This window comes from Onychomys torridus, chromosome 6 (assembly GCF_903995425.1).
Source record: "Onychomys torridus chromosome 6, mOncTor1.1, whole genome shotgun sequence".
NCBI classification, from domain to species: Eukaryota; Metazoa; Chordata; class Mammalia; order Rodentia; family Cricetidae; genus Onychomys; species Onychomys torridus.
The window spans coordinates 38,450,709-38,466,315 of NC_050448.1; the positions used below are offsets into that span (position 1 = coordinate 38,450,709).

Genomic DNA, 15,607 nt, shown 5'->3' on the forward strand with positions numbered 1-15,607 from the left:
TCCCCTTTCTGTCTTTGCCCACTTCCTCTTCTGAGAAACCTTCTGTTTCCCTTGACACTTTCCTTCCTGTCTGGATTGAATTCTAGACGGTCATGTTTTGAGCACCAATCTTCTTTTCTACACAGACTCCTTACAGCAGCTCTCCCCTTCTCTTCTGTTGGTGCTAAGGAGGGGCCGTCTAAGAAGCCCTTATTTGATATGAATGTTAGCTCTACTGTATCTTATTTTAAAACCATCAAATCCATCAGCCCTACATTGTCAGAATTGATTAAATCTGTCTAATGAATTGATTAAAAAAACAAATCTCACAAGAATGTTTGTTATAGAAATCTTAAAGTCCTTAAGACATTTTATATTCCTTTGAGTTTTTCTCTTCCAGTTTGGACAAACCCCAAATGAAATCTACCCTGGGTGATAGCATGTCTGGTTTTTGGCAGCCTAACTTCCACACAGGAGCTGGTAGACCTAACAAATATCTGGGGATACTGTAATAGCAGCCTTAGATGCAGTAATAATCGAATATCACAAAATTGCAGGTTATTAGACAAAGTTTTGATGCTGTTTAGGTTTAACTTATCTGAAATTATGTTTAGAACTGAGTACCATGGAAGATTGATAAGAAAAGAAAGCCAGTAATACTCAAGTATTACTCCTTTCGTTAAGTATTGAATGACTATAATATATTGAAAGAACCAAAAATAGTGATAAACACATAGCCAAATGAGACAGACTACAGGATAATCCATAATGTGTTTAGCAAGAACCAGTTCTTAACATCTCTTTTGTTTTGGCACATCAACATTTAGGCACGTATTGTAATAGGGGTGGTGTTTTATCCTACAGATACAAATGCTTTCTTGTATTTTGTATACTAGGTAGGAGGAATGTTTGACACAGTACAGCGGAGCACCCAGGGGACCACTGACTGGGCTCTCCTACTCCTCCAGATTATTACTTCAGGAACTGTTGACATGCACACTAACAAGTATGTTGGGTTTTTTTTTTTTTTTCTTAAATCAGTTTACACTTTTTTGCTGCATGCATGTATGATGTAAGCTTTGATATACTGACAATAAATTCTGACACTTACTGGCTTAGATGTCATTAAAAATTCAGCACTTTGAGTAGAAATGCATAGATAATTATGTGTATCTTGGTTTTGTTTTTAAAAATAAAATGAGTTTTTCTTTCCTTTCAGTGAATTATTCACAACGGTTCTTGACATGCTGGGTGTTTTAATCAATGGGACATTGGCTTCGGACCTATCAAATGCTTCCCCTGGGGGCTCTGAAGAGAACAAACGTGCATACATGAATTTAGTAAAGAAACTGAAAGTAAGTTTGTCATCAGCCTCTATTCTGAAGTCGTTAATGGACTGGTCTGATTTCTTACTCATTAATTTACATATGCATTTGATTCAACATAATGCAATTATTTGTCTTACTCATTAATTTACATATGCATTTGATTCAACATAATGCAATTATTTATTTGTTGTCTTGCCTAGGCTTGCTGGTCCTTGAAAATGACAAGTATGTTATCTGAAAGATTTTTTCTAAAGTATTATATTCATAAAATGTGTTCAGATTTTAAGGGATTTAGAAATGCATTATCAAATGTTATAACCAAAGCTCCAGTGTCAGATTTTAGTTAAACCCGTGCTCAGATTTGTACATGCAAATGCAAGAGTGAGCATTTGCCTTGAATTTGTAAATGTGAGTCATCTGATAACCCACTAATAGTCCTTGAAGTAAACAGTAAATAAACATCACAAATACATAAATCTGAAGGCTTTACAATAAAATAACTGGTGGTTACCTTATAGTCTGACCCTGGATACGAGAAAATGTCCGTGCTGCAGCTCCCGCTGTGTGACTGTGAATAACACAGTGGATTTTTGTCATTTCAGCACTCTGATATTCCTTGTATAACAAGACTGCCTTTGTGTGACTCTATTTTCTACTGGAATAGAAGAAATGAAACATTTCACCAGTCTGATTTGCAGCTGTTCCATCGACTGTGTTGAGGGTTAAAAGACATACTAGCTTTAAAGAAAAAGGAAATGTGTCATTGGGGAACTTCCTTCTTGTGAACTTTTACATTCATTATAAAGTCGGAATTTCTGTCTCACTTCCCTCTTGCTTTTCCATCTTTTTTTCTCTCTTCTAGAAAGAACTAGGCGACAAGCGGTCCGAAAGCATTGACAAAGTCCGGCAGTTGCTGCCTTTGCCAAAGCAGACGTGCGATGTCATCACCTGTGAACCCATGGGTTCTTTGATTGATACAAAGGGAAACAAAATTGCTGGGTTTGATTCCATCGATAAAAAACAGGCAAGAGTAAATGTTTTTTTCCCTGGTATATAAATATATCTAGTTATAGAAGCCAAGTGACTTTGCTTACAGTCTTGGAGATATACAAAACATCTTAATTTCACTTCTGAATTTTCAGGGTATATTTTTGTCATCTAAGCACAATAGCTATTGGCATTACAAGAAGCCATCCATGTCTTTGAAGGTCTCCATTTAAAATGCTTATCTGGACTAAAGTAAATTAATGGAATCTACTGAAGGGATTAAGTAAAAGCCTAGTACATATAAAAAAATAAAAGCAAAAACGAATTCTGATTTTATTTCAGGATAGGAATCAGAGTATGTTTATATAAGAAAATTTTTGTTAATAAGTATTTTGAAGTACTGAGTAAGCTATATTAAATAAAACTACTAAGTGTTACAACACTACATATTGTCAATGAAGCAATGTTAGATGGCCATTCATTTTATATAAGATACTTTAGAAAGTTCTTTAAAATAGCAGAAGAATGATCAGCTATCTTTCAAAGAACACTGAGTAACCATTGTCACTCTGCAGCAGCAGAGTTAGATGGTGAGGAGAATCCCTCCCTTCATGGGAAGTAGATGCTTTTGTGTTCAAATGTAATGGGATCTGTGGATAATGGTCCAGAGTGGATTAGGAGGCACTGAGGAGGACATTACAGCCAGACACGGGAGAGGTAGTCATAGCAAGGTTCTCACAATAGTTGACACACAGACCACATTAAAGGATTAAGGACTTACACAGGAAAGAACAGAACAGACAGGGGAAGTTTAAACCAAGGCAAGAACGGCGGCTCAGAGAGGAAAAGCAGTGCCATCAGAATTCAGAGGGCCTGAATGCCGTAGCAGTGTGCTCACGGAAAGGGAAAAGGCCCTAGTCACAGTCAAGGTGACTTGGGCTTTCTAGCAGTGGGCGTCCAGGATCCACTTAGATGAGAGCTCTACTCAGGAAAATGCTTTCATCACATGATGGACAGCAGGAGTGGAGACTCCACTAGTGGTGTTAGAAGAAGCCTCTCTTACAGAGGAAGCACAGGCAAGACCAGGTATGTTCACATCAGGGGTGAGAGGAAGGTACCTTGGCCATTTTTTAGGAGAAATGTCTTTGAATTGGTATACAGGAGAAGTTACCAACAATATCACCAATTAATGTTACAAATAAAAGTGTTCTGTTTTTCAGTAAAGATAAGTTGGCATTGAAAAACTTGATTTGGCGAAAGACACAAAGAATAAATACAAAGAAAGTTAAAAAAGAAAAAGATTTGATTTGTGTTGTACTGTTTCTGTAATTAAGTTCTCCTGCAAAATTTTGTTCAGAGAATGCCATGTTGGGTACATGAGAGGTCCACATATTAAATCAAGTCCATGTAGGTTGAACTGAAGTGAATGTGAGCCCAAACAGAGGCAGGCTGTACATTGACTTTTACGTTTTGTATCATCTCAAAAATACTGAATAGGTTCCTAAGATGAGTAACTGGTTATAATCTTGTATCATAAGGCCAACTTCTTTACAGGATTCTTAAGAAAGTATATTTTCTAGAACAAACTGAATGATAATGTCGTTTTATAGTAAAATAGTCTAGATTACCTTGAGACACCTTGAGGGGAGTGTCAGGTGGTACAGAGAACTGGAGAACTGAACTCTCAAAGTTCTGTACTCCAGGTTGCCTGACTTAGCTGAGTATTTCTATCTGCTGAGCTCCCTAAGTCCATTGCAACCACATGCTTACAGGCTTGCCTTGTGTGTTGGGAACAGGCCAGAGTGTGCTGTCATAGAACGATCTTTTCTCACAGGGTCTCCAGGTCTCTACAAAGCAGAAGGTGTCCCCATGGGACCTGTTTGAGGGTCAGAAGAACCCGGCTCCCCTGTCCTGGGCCTGGTTCGGCACTGTCCGTGTGGACCGGAAGGTGGTAAAGTATGAGGAACAGCACCACTTCCTGCTGTACCACACACATACCATGCCTAAGCCCCGAAGCTACTACCTTGAGCCATTGCCCCTACCTCCTGAGGAGGAAGAGGAAGAGCCCACATCTCCAGTTTCTCAGGAACCAGAAAGGAAATCAGCTGAACTGTCAGATCAAGGAAAAACCACAGCTGACGAAGAGAAGAAGACAAAGGGAAGGAAGCGTAAGACAAAATCAAGCTCCCGAGTTGATGTGAGTGGGGGATGGAAGGAGGAGTTTGGCTCATTAGCAGCTAGGATGGGATTTACCCATGGCCAAACTGTTCTCCTAGAAACCTTACCAAGAGTGGTGTCAGCCTTCTTATATAGCATTTCCTAACAAGTTTCTGTGCCAGTAGATGAAATGGCACACCATGATTTCTCATGGGTGACAGATTTAAAGCTTTTGATTTTTCCATTCTCAACACATAATAACTATTTAACCTTAGACTCCAGTAGTGGATAATACTGAGTAATTAAGCCTCATAATTTCCCTGGGTTTAAAACTTTAATTTTTCAGGGGTATATGATTACACCGTCTTAAACACTTTTATTAATATGAAAGGTGTACTTAAATATCTTATTTGAGTGTTTGATATTTGTAGTGAAGTAACATTAAAAAGTTTCTTCCACTTTGCTCCAAAAGAATTTGCATCTGATTTACCCCTACAGAGTGGTCCTGAGATTTCTCTCTTTGCCCTTGTATCTTCTACCCGCCCCCAGTAGTCTTTAACATATTTTCAGATCTTATAAAAGATAAAATAAACCTAATTTAAGATCATCTCACACCCTTTCTCTTTTTTTTCCTTTCTTGTACCAGAGTCCTATTAGATGATAATTCAGAAATTGTTATATAGAATATGAGATGCAATATTTAAAATAGATTTCTCCTTGAAATTACCTGGTTTTACTTGAGAGAGAAATTTCAGGTCGTTTTCTATGGAGTACAAGGATATTCTTGCTTGGTGGGGAGGAAGTACTTATTGTGGGTACTCAGCAGCTCATAAGCAATTATCATTACATTCACCTTCGTCGACACTGAATCATCCTAGCTGACAGTTTGGTAGTGAAGACACTTTTAGAGATGGCTGCTGTCACTCTTAGATGCCGCTTGAACACCAGAGCCCACTTCCAAACCTGGGACACTCTGGCCCACCATACCTCATGGATGAGGGCTTCTTTTCTCTTCACATGCAAAAGACTTAATCTAAATACACTCAGAACCCTCCTCCTGAAGCTGCCTCTTCCCAGTGGGATTACATCTTTTTGCCCAGTTGAGGGATACTGAGATCTTCATTGCCCTTCATCCTCAAAGGCCATGCCAGAAAAAAAGATGGATGATGAAGGAGTTGAGACTTTCTGGTGTGATCATTAGAGTCAGCACCCGCTAAAAGGAGGAGAAAGCATGCGGATGTGGGGAATGGCAGCTTATTTTGAGTGCTATCTTGAAAGCTGTTGGTAGGATACTGTCAAGGGCTGTAGTAGTTCTGAAGCACTATGGCCCTTTCTGATATAATTTTTATTCAGACATGTGCTTTTAGCTTTTTACATGTCTGCTGTGAGGAACTTCATTTTTTGTGTGTGTGGTGGTGGGGAGATGGTACTGGAGATTGAACATAGGACCTTTTATGTGCTAGGTGAATATTATTACTTTTTAAATCACATGAGTATTTTTCAGGAAATGGGCTACCATTTGTGTTCTCTCCCTTCCCTTTCACAAAATATAGCCTTGAGTTCTGGGATGGGATGATCCCTCATAACTGAATAGGAAAAACTTATATTGATTAACTGTGTGTGGTATAGTAAGTTAAATTTTCTTTAAAATATATATATATTTCTGTTGAAGGAGTATCAACAGAGCAGCATCTACCGAGTGCCTCCTAATTACTCGCCCATGTCCTCCCAAATGATGCATCATCCACAGCCTGCACTGTGGGGTTACAACCTGGTGAGCCAGCCCCAGCAGCCCAGCTTCTTCCTTCAGAATCAGTCTCTGAATCCAGGTGGGTATGAGACAGGGAACACTGACAGATCACTCTGATCAGCAACTTGAGGACAAAAACTCCTTGCTTTGAACCTTTATCCTCCAAAAAATGAAAATTCGGATAATCCAGTGCTCAGGTGCAATTTGTTTTTCTGAAATAAAGCTTCAGCTACACCAAGTAGCTTAGTTCTATTGTCCCAGCCACTGTGTAGAGGCTAAGACAGGAAGATCACTGAGCATTGTTAACCTAGCAAGAGCCTGTCTCCTTAAGTGACAAACTAATATACAGCTGAAATTATATGCATGGATTGCACAACTTGGTAGGAAATTGCTACGGCCTAAAGTCTGAGCTACCACATATAATTCCCACTTGTACTTTAAAAGATCAGGCAGTATTGTATCTTTCCTTTCTTGCTTTGTAAATTTTAAAATTAAATTATGAAGCAGATCAGAAGTTTGGTTTGGCTAGAACATTTGCAAATTAACACAGAAAACTACCACAGCCATAGTAATTATTCCTGATTGTAGTATTACTTTGGTTCAAGTTCCAAGTACATCTTACACTCCAAATGAGTACTTTGCTAGATAAAAATATTTGCTAATTAGAAATTAATTTTATGTGGAAAAATGTTTTTAAAGAATGAAAAAAGTTAATTTTTTGCACATATACATATATGCATATATGTATAGATTCATAAATTTTACCTATATGTATATACATGTGCATTTACATTTAATAAAAATATATTTATAGCCTGTATAATGTAGCTCACACAGCAGACAGGTTCAGTACATGATCCGAACATCTCCTACCTCCTTACACTTATACTTGATGCTTCCTGTGCATCCAGACTCCCCCATCTACAGGCTCATCCCCTGCCTCCAAGGAGGTCCAACCTAACCAGCTGCTCTGTTCAAAGATGTAATAACATGCTTTTCCTAGTCTCTGCGTTTCCTTCTTCTGTCGTATAGCATTACTAGCTTGAAAGGCTTAGCTTCCTACTCCAGACTGTAAGCTCTGTGAAGACAGGTACTTTTTATCTTGTCTTCACAATGGTGTTTTTACAAGAAGAACTGTGTCCCAGCCTTAAAAATAGACCGTTGGCTGCATATGGTGATGCCTGTCTGTAGTTTCAGCTATTAGGAGGCAGAGTAGACTTATGCCTTTGAGTCATAGCAAAAGCTCGAGTTCTCAGAAGGATGCTTCTGGGTTAAAAGTGTGAACACTCTTTCCTCTGTCCAAAGGGATGGATACACACACACACACACACACACACACACACACACACACACACACACGTATATGTATATCCCTGTATGTGTCAAAGAAGTTTTCAGCTTTTAAGTCTATATTTAGAAAACAAACAAAGGTTGTTTAAATTTTTGAGCCTGTAATTATGATGATAGTATCCAGTGCTTTACCAAGGGTACATCAATAGCTTATTAGAACTCCATTCATGTGTATGTTAAAACTGAACTTTTGAAGTCTTAACATCAGGTATCATCTTTAAGTATTATTTTTCACATACCTTAAGTCACTTCCTTAGACTCCCACAACTTATATTTACATACCTTCAATCACTACCTTCAGACCCTCACAACTTACATAAACTTTAAATCTCCCCCTCCCCCATATCAGATCATTTATTATGAGACATAGGGGGTTGATTACTGAGAGATGCCATTGAAAATCACATTCTTCTAAATAAAGGGACAGTAAAAACTAAATTTTTACTTAGTATTAGCTTGTTTTTACATTGAAACTTGTTTTGTGAGTTTATCTTTTTCAATGGGAAACCTATAAAGGAGGTAAACCTGCCTGTGGTTCTGCCTTTCTCAGCAGGAGACCTAGTAGCTTCAGTAAAGCAAGGCCTGGTTTTTGCATATGAAAGGGACTGACCAGGCAGTTGCACCCTTGCAGGGAGGAGCTGGCTAAGGTAGGCTTGCAACTGCTAAACTGATGAAGCTAGGGCTAGCCATCGACACTGTCAGAGATCTGAGAAGGGTACATTTGAGCAGGTGTATAATCCACATGGCCTCTGTGTCAATTAAAATGGCAGAGACTTGTCTGCTGCCTGGACAACCAGCCAGGGTTCCCCCACGGTGACTTTGTTGAAGGCAAAGGTCTTCAGTCTTAGGCTGTCACACAGGACAGCATTACTTCTTCAGCTGCCAGACCCAGAAAATCTGAGATTTTCCTGTGGAGGATGAACTTGGGAATACTGAGGTAGAGTAGAACAGTTGACCCAACAGTGTCCACAGTTTGGGTAGGGCCCTGGAGGCAAGCAAAGCATTATAAAGATTTTTGCCTAGTGGTCAGCATTATCACAACCTAGTTGGATCCATTGTTACCCATTGTCTTTGGACACACAGACTCCTCATCTGTACACATTAGTGTGGATGGTTTAAGAAAATAAGAGGGAATGTTAAACAATGGTTTCAGACTAGCACTCTGTAGAAGGTAAGTAAAAGTCACCATGTAGGAATACACAGAACATTTTAGACAGATTATAACGTTTTTTGGTTGGCCCAGAGGTTCAAGGTTAGAGAGTTAAGAAAAATAAAAGAAATAGACTTCAGTCTGATTTTCAGATTTCCTTTTTCTGTAATGAGTGCACTGTCCTCGACTTGGTCACTTAGTTTCTATTACTTTCAAGCGTCTTTCTCATGCCTCTGAATGACTAGTGGTCATATTGTTTCCTGTGCTGCTGAGTCTTGAAGGTCGGCTCCCAAACAAGTGGCTTTAAGATGCTTTTCTGTCATACATATTGCTTGATTACAAAAAGAAGAAGAAGAGGAAAAAAAAAACAAACATCTTTTGTGAGATATGTGTTTAGAACTCTTCTTGTTCGAATGTGTCAAGGAATATAGATTCTCTGAGGGAAGGAGTGACATTTCCTGTACAGCCACCAATCACAGAAGTTTTCTAATTCATAAAGGCCTTGACAAATTGCAAATGCAAACATCTTTAGGACTTTCGTAGTCTCTTGAGCCATAGCAACCGAGGAGCTGTTTGTAGAATTTGAAGTCCTTGAGCATTTTAAGTTTTTAAAGGGTTGCAGCTGGAGTCTTCCTGCCTGGTCCAGTCAAACCTCCCACCCGCCAGGCCCACACCAGGACAAACCTCTCACCCCCAGGCCCACAGCAGGATAAATCTCTCTCACCCGCCAGGCCCATAGACACTCAGACCCAACCAAGTAAACACACAGAGACTTACATTGCTTACAAACTGCATGGCCATGGCAGGCTTCTTGTTATCTACTTCTTCTATCTTAAATTCACCCATTTCTATTCATCTATACTTGCCACATGGCTCGTGGCTTACCTGTACCTTACATCTTCCTTGTCATGGTGGTGGCTGGCAGCATCTCTCCTCCCCAGCCTTCTGCTTCCCACAATTCTCCTCCTCCATGTCCCGCCTACCCTATCCTTCCTGCCTGGCCAGTGGCCAATCAGCACTTTATTTATTTTAACTAATCAGAGCAACACATTTGATACACAGAACATCCCACAGCAAAGTGTTTTCATTTTTATCCTCTACAAAATAGGCATTTTCTTTATTTTTAATATATTTAATTACAATTACATCACTTTTCCCTTCCCTTTGCTCCCTGCAACTCTTCTCTTTGATCCCTCCCATGTTCCCTCCTTCTAGCACCTCCTATCCCATGTCACCCCTACTTACCAAATTGATGGCTTCTTTTTCTTTGATTATTATACATATACAACCCAGATGCACAAATATATAAATGCACCATGCTGAGTCTATTTTTGTTGTTTGCATGTATGTGATTTCAGGGTTGACCACTTTGTAGTGGATAACTAATTAGGAACCTCGATCCTGGGAAAGACTAGTTCTTCTCCCAGCAACCATTATTTGCTTATAATTCTTTAAACAGAGATTGGATTTTTCCCCCCTGTGTGTGTTACCGTGTTTATTGATACGGTCATTGTTTGGGTCTTGTTTAGGCACCCATTTCTAGGAGATATTATCTCCGATCAGATTTCTGGTCCTTTGGCTCTTACAGTTTTCCTTCTTGCTCCTCCATATTGTTCTCTGAGCCCTAGGTACAGGGATTATGTTGTAGATGTATCTGTTGGGGCTGTGCTCCCACAATCAGTTAATCCCCTGCATTGCATCCAGTGATGTTTTTCTGTGACAATTTCCATTTGCTGTAAGCAGAAGCTTCTTTGATATGGGGTGATAGTTACACTCATCTGTGAGTATAAGGAAAAGATTTAGAATGTAGTACGGAGTTATGTTGGTCTAGTAAAGTGGTGGTAATAGGTTCTATTCTAAGGCCCGTGACCCTACTAGCTCATGATAGTTGGCAAGGTTTCTAGTACCCCGTGTGATGTCTCTCCTTAAATCCAATAGCTACTGTTAACACGAATGCCACTATTGCACCTTTTGGGTAATCTTGCCATGCTGGTCACTGTTGTGGTTCATAGGACTTTCCAGTGCTATGGACATTAGACCACAAGAAGGAGAAAGCTTTCAGGTTAAATCTAGTTTGAATCATCTGAATTCAATGCCCTAAGTCTTCAGCTCTTGAGAGGCAACCAAAGGTAATAACAATGGCCTATATTGTTTTGAAGTCATTTGGACTACTCTAACCAACAAGCTGAATGGAGATTTTTCATACCTGGTATTGGGGTATGGCTCTTGTGGGGAGCATTGTCAGCCCAAGTAACATAATTTAAGTTCTCGTTCTCTCTCTCTCTCTCTCCCTCTCTTTTTCCGTGTGTGTGCAAATATATATGCACATATACATACAAGAATGTATTATATATAATTTCAGATAAATATAAAAAAATATGATTCCTTGAGGCTTTATCAAACAACCTTGCTGTTATTTGGCCTTCTTCCTTTCTCTGCATTTTCCCCATTTCCAAAATAGGCCTTTAAATTTTGCCAAAGGAAAAGTTAAAGGATATAGCCTTCAGATCTGTTTAGAGTAGAGAGAGCTTCTATGCCCGGCTTATGAAACTTTGCAAAATATAGCACAAGGCATGCTTTTATTCAAGTAATATGTACATCCTTAGGGATGTACATGGCTTACCACACACATGACCAAAGTTTTATGCTGAATCATCTTTGTTTCAGGCATTGCATTTTATCCACTGAAATGCAGCCTCCATAATAGCAGTTAAAGTATTATTATTCATGCATACCATTGCTTTTTACTTTTGGAAATTAGACAGCTCTTTAACAGAATGTTAATGCTTAGAGCTGGGAGGGTAGTATATCATTTTCTACATTGCTCATAAAGTAAGAAAGGTGAGATTTCTTGTTGTAATCAAAGAACACATGTTGCTTTTGAAAACCCTTCTTTTTGGCTGCTTTTATAGGTGGCTCCAGGTTGGACCCTGCAGGCTCCTTTGTCCCAACCAATACAAAGCAAGCTTTGTCCAACATGCTGCAGAGGCGTTCAGGTGCCATGCTGCAACCACCCTCCCTTCATGCAATTACATCTCAGCAGCAGTTGCTACAGATGAAACTTCTGCAGCAGCAACAGCAGCAGCAGCAGCAGCAGCAGCAGCAGCAACGGCTTCTCAGGCAGGCCCAGACTCGACCTTTCCAACAGGTTTGTTCAAAGCTAGCCTTGGAATCCTCCTCAGGTGTTCCCCTCCTCTAGCTAGGAATGAGTTTGGGGTGTGGTGCATAGTCTTGCTGCTTACACATCTCTGTACATGTGTGGGTAGAGGGATATTTCCTTCATATGTGTTTATAAATATTCTTCCCCTTTTGTATTTCTCTATTGACTTTGGGAGGAAGCCAAAAGTGCTAAGGACTTTGTAATCATTCAGAAGTAGGCCTTTTACCTCTGAGGTGACCTTCCCAGCTCTATTCTATATTATATTTACTTTGAGATTTTATATTCATTTTAGCATTACTTTTATGCATTATCCTCAGATTTATTACTTAATTTTGTGCCTCTCAAGCCATGGTGTTTTTCTCCTTCATTGTTTTAAGTGCTAATTCAATAAGGTCTGTATCAAACAATAAGTAAATTATAAACAGTGGTCAGTATATGGAATTTGTATATGTGTGTGAAGTGCTTTGGTTTATACCCAGGGCCTCATACATGCTGGGTAAGCACTTTACCCCTGTAGTATATACCCGGTGCAGAAATATTAAGTTTAGTTTTTTGTTTTGTTTTGTTTTGTTTTGTTTTGTTTTTTTTGGTGTGTGTGTGTGTGTGTGTGTGTGTGTGTGTGTGTGTGTGTGTGTTTGTTTGTTGGTATTTTCGTTTGTTTGCTTTTTGTATTTTGGTGTTTTGAGACAGGGTCTCACTTTGTTGAGACTGTGTCTCACTATGTAGCTCTGGCTGACCTGGTACACTCTATGTAGATCAAGCTGGCCTCAGATTCAGAGATCCATCTGCCTTTGCCTCCAAAGTGCTGGAATTAAAGGAGAGCCTCACTATGCTAAGCTTTTGAGTGTAATTTTTATTGATATTTCTGATATTATGTCCTGTAAGTCACCATTCTTTCTAGACCGTGATTGTATTGAATGGACAGTGATAAAAATGACACATACCTACCTTGATATAGACCCATGAAACCTATAAACCTATACAAGTGAAATGTGTGCGTGAAAAGAGTAGAGTAGGATTGCATCTGCTTTTTCTAGTTTATGTACTTTTTTGTATTTTCCAGTTGCACTGTTCTGATGATAATATCTAGCAGAGCACTTACTGCGCCCAAACAGTCATGAGCATATTAAATGTGATAGTTCTTTAGATCCCACAGCAACCCTGTGTTTAGGGAGTGCCTTTGCCACTTTAATTGTGTGAGCCAGCCTACATGTGTGTCCTGCTTGAAGAAAAACAAGAAACTCCACAGTAGCCGGGATTCTTGCCTTTCTAGACCTGGCTCCTTTGTAACTCTCGTATCCTCATTTCCACTTAAGCAGAAGTTACTATGGGCCGGGTGTTCCCTGACTTCACCAACTGCTTGAAGTCCTTAGATATTGGTTAGAGTTGCCTAGTATACACAAACAATGAGAGCTGGAGTAAAACGCTTTTGAAATATTAGTGATTTTGCTTAAATAGGCAACATATTTGAGGCCATTTAAAACTTCATTGCAGTTTTAGCTGTTCTTGGAGGGTGAGCAGACACAATCTTCTTCTTCTTCTTCTTCTTCTTCTTCTTCTTCTTCTTCTTCTTCTTCTTCTTCTTCTTCTTCTTCTTCTTCCTCCTCTTCTTCTTCTTCCTCCTCCTCCTCCTCCTCCTCCTCTTCCTCCTTCTCCTCCTCCTCTTCTTCCTCCTTCTCCTCCTCCTCCCCACCCCCTCCTCCTTCTCCTCCTCCTCCTCCTTCTTTTTGTTTTGTTTGTTTGAGACAGGGCTTCTCTGTATTTGGAGCCTGTCCTGGAAATCACTCTACAGACCAGGCTGGCCTTGAATTTACAGAGATCCTTCTGCCTCTGCCTCCCTAGTGCTGGGATTAAAGGCGTGCACCAACCACCACCACCACCCGGTTATCTTGCTTCAAATTCTTAAGAGGAATTTAAAACATTACTAGGAAATGATAAACCATTCCACTAAAGTGAACTTTTAAAGTAAATGAAACCTAAATGAACTTGCCTCTTTATTTTTTACATCTGCTTGCTCTTTTATCACAGTGCTGAACTTTTCTTAATTGTAGCCCACTTTCAAACTCACTGGGGAATTCAGCTTTGGTTACTGAAAGTGGTTCTGAGCACTGGAGAAAAGGTTACTGGCATACAGGTAAACATGTTTTTTCTCTAAGGTTCACTTCCCAATATCCATGACAACTAGGGAGTTTAATAAAACAGTGTAGTCAAAGGTATACTTGCAGGCCTGTGACCTAAAAGGCATGTCTGGTGGCTTCCTCCAAACACTCAAACATACCTCAGTGTCTTTTTTCCCCCTGCAGACTTGTGGTAATTCAAAGCACAGGAACTGATAGACCGTGTGTTTTCACACTAACTCTTCGTGCCTGTGCTTTGATTCTGTTTTGTTCTTCATCTCAGCTGCTTTAACTGCCAAGGTCCTAAATGTTGTCTTCAGATAGTAAATCAGCTTCATAGTATCGCCAGCTCCTCACATTCTTCAACAATGAAAAGTTCCCAGTGCTTTCCTAACCAATAACAAATTCGTCTTCTGAAAGAGGGTTTCTCTGTGTAACCACCCTGGCTGTCCTGGAACTCACTCTGTAGCCCAGGCTGGCCTCACACTCACAGAGATCTGCCTGTCTCTGTCTCCTGAGTGGTAGGATTAAAGGTGTGCGCCACCACCCCCTGGCCAGATAAACCTTTTAATGTCATTATTCTTCATGTGTTGGCTAATGGAGGAGGAATATGAAGTCTTCTGGAGATCAAGCTCAGGCCTTTTGTAGCTGCCTAGGCAAGTGTTCTACCGTTGAGCTAAATCTCCAACCCCTCTCAGAAGAAAGAGAACTGCGTAGTTATGCAGCCATGTGAGCAGGAACCCCTTTGTAATAAACAAGATACACATGGAGTATCTGCATGGTGCTTAGGTGCTTTTGAGGGATGGTGAGCTCCTCCCCCTTCTAGTAGGTATTTCTCTTAGTCACTGTTCTATTGCCATGAAGAGACACCATGACCAAGGCAGCTCTTAAAAAGGAAAGCATTTAATTGGGACTTGCTTACAGTTTCAGAGGTTTAGTCCACTATTAGCATGGCTGGGAGTATGGCAGCATGCAGGTAGACATGGTGATGGAGAAGGAGCCAAGAGTTCTACATCTGCATCCACAGGCAGCAGGAAGAAAGAGAGACACTAGGTCTGGCTTGGGCTTCTGAAACCGGAAAGCCTACCCCTCCCAGTACATACTTACACCAACAAGGTCACACCTACTTTAACAAGACCACATCTCCTGATCTCTCTCAAGTAGCACCACTCCCTCATGACCAAACATTCAAATACATGTTCCTGTGGGGGCCATTCCTGTTCAAACCACCACAGTAATATTTGTTATTAATGTATCTAGAATATAGCCAAATATGTTGTAGAGAGAAAAGAATCTCCTTTCAATAATCATTTGAAATCTAGAGTAAAGGTAGAATTGTGTGAAATGTAAATCATATTGATAACTTGTTACAGTCTATGCTGGACACAATAGGCTTTTCTAAGCACTAATCATTTCATGAAAAGAAAAAAAAAAAAAAGACCCACATCTGTGTTTATTGCTGGTCTTGGAATTCTGCCAGACACTTCTTAGGCTCAGCTGTGGCTGCTTCTGTAGCCATGCTTGTTGGCTTATCTTACAGGGTCAGCCCTTGGGCTTCAGAGTCTTTTTTCTTACCCTTTTTACCTACTGAGCACACATGAGGAGAGATGAACCCATGCCTGATTTCAA

The 15,607-nt window shown here is 39.9% G+C and overlaps 2 protein-coding genes across 12 annotated transcripts in view; one reads left to right on the plus strand and one right to left on the minus strand.

Annotated features, from left to right (window-relative positions):
- P2ry12 (purinergic receptor P2Y12) overlaps window positions 1-1,987 on the minus strand; it is a 42,379-nt gene extending 40,392 nt beyond the window's left edge. The window contains exon 1 of the mRNA XM_036191137.1: window positions 1,819-1,987. The gene's annotated coding sequence lies outside the window, so the exon portion shown is untranslated. The remainder of the gene's footprint in view (window positions 1-1,818) is intronic.
- Window positions 1-15,607, plus strand: part of Med12l (mediator complex subunit 12L) — a 340,622-nt gene that overhangs the window by 289,432 nt on the left and 35,583 nt on the right. For all 11 annotated transcript variants that reach the window (XM_036191125.1, XM_036191135.1, XM_036191130.1 and 8 more), the window contains 6 exons: window positions 876-985; window positions 1,199-1,334; window positions 2,170-2,331; window positions 4,129-4,491; window positions 6,124-6,280; window positions 11,614-11,849. In XM_036191125.1, the coding sequence (XP_036047018.1) occupies window positions 876-985; window positions 1,199-1,334; window positions 2,170-2,331; window positions 4,129-4,491; window positions 6,124-6,280; window positions 11,614-11,849 (1,164 nt within the window). The remainder of the gene's footprint in view (window positions 1-875; window positions 986-1,198; window positions 1,335-2,169; window positions 2,332-4,128; window positions 4,492-6,123; window positions 6,281-11,613; window positions 11,850-15,607) is intronic.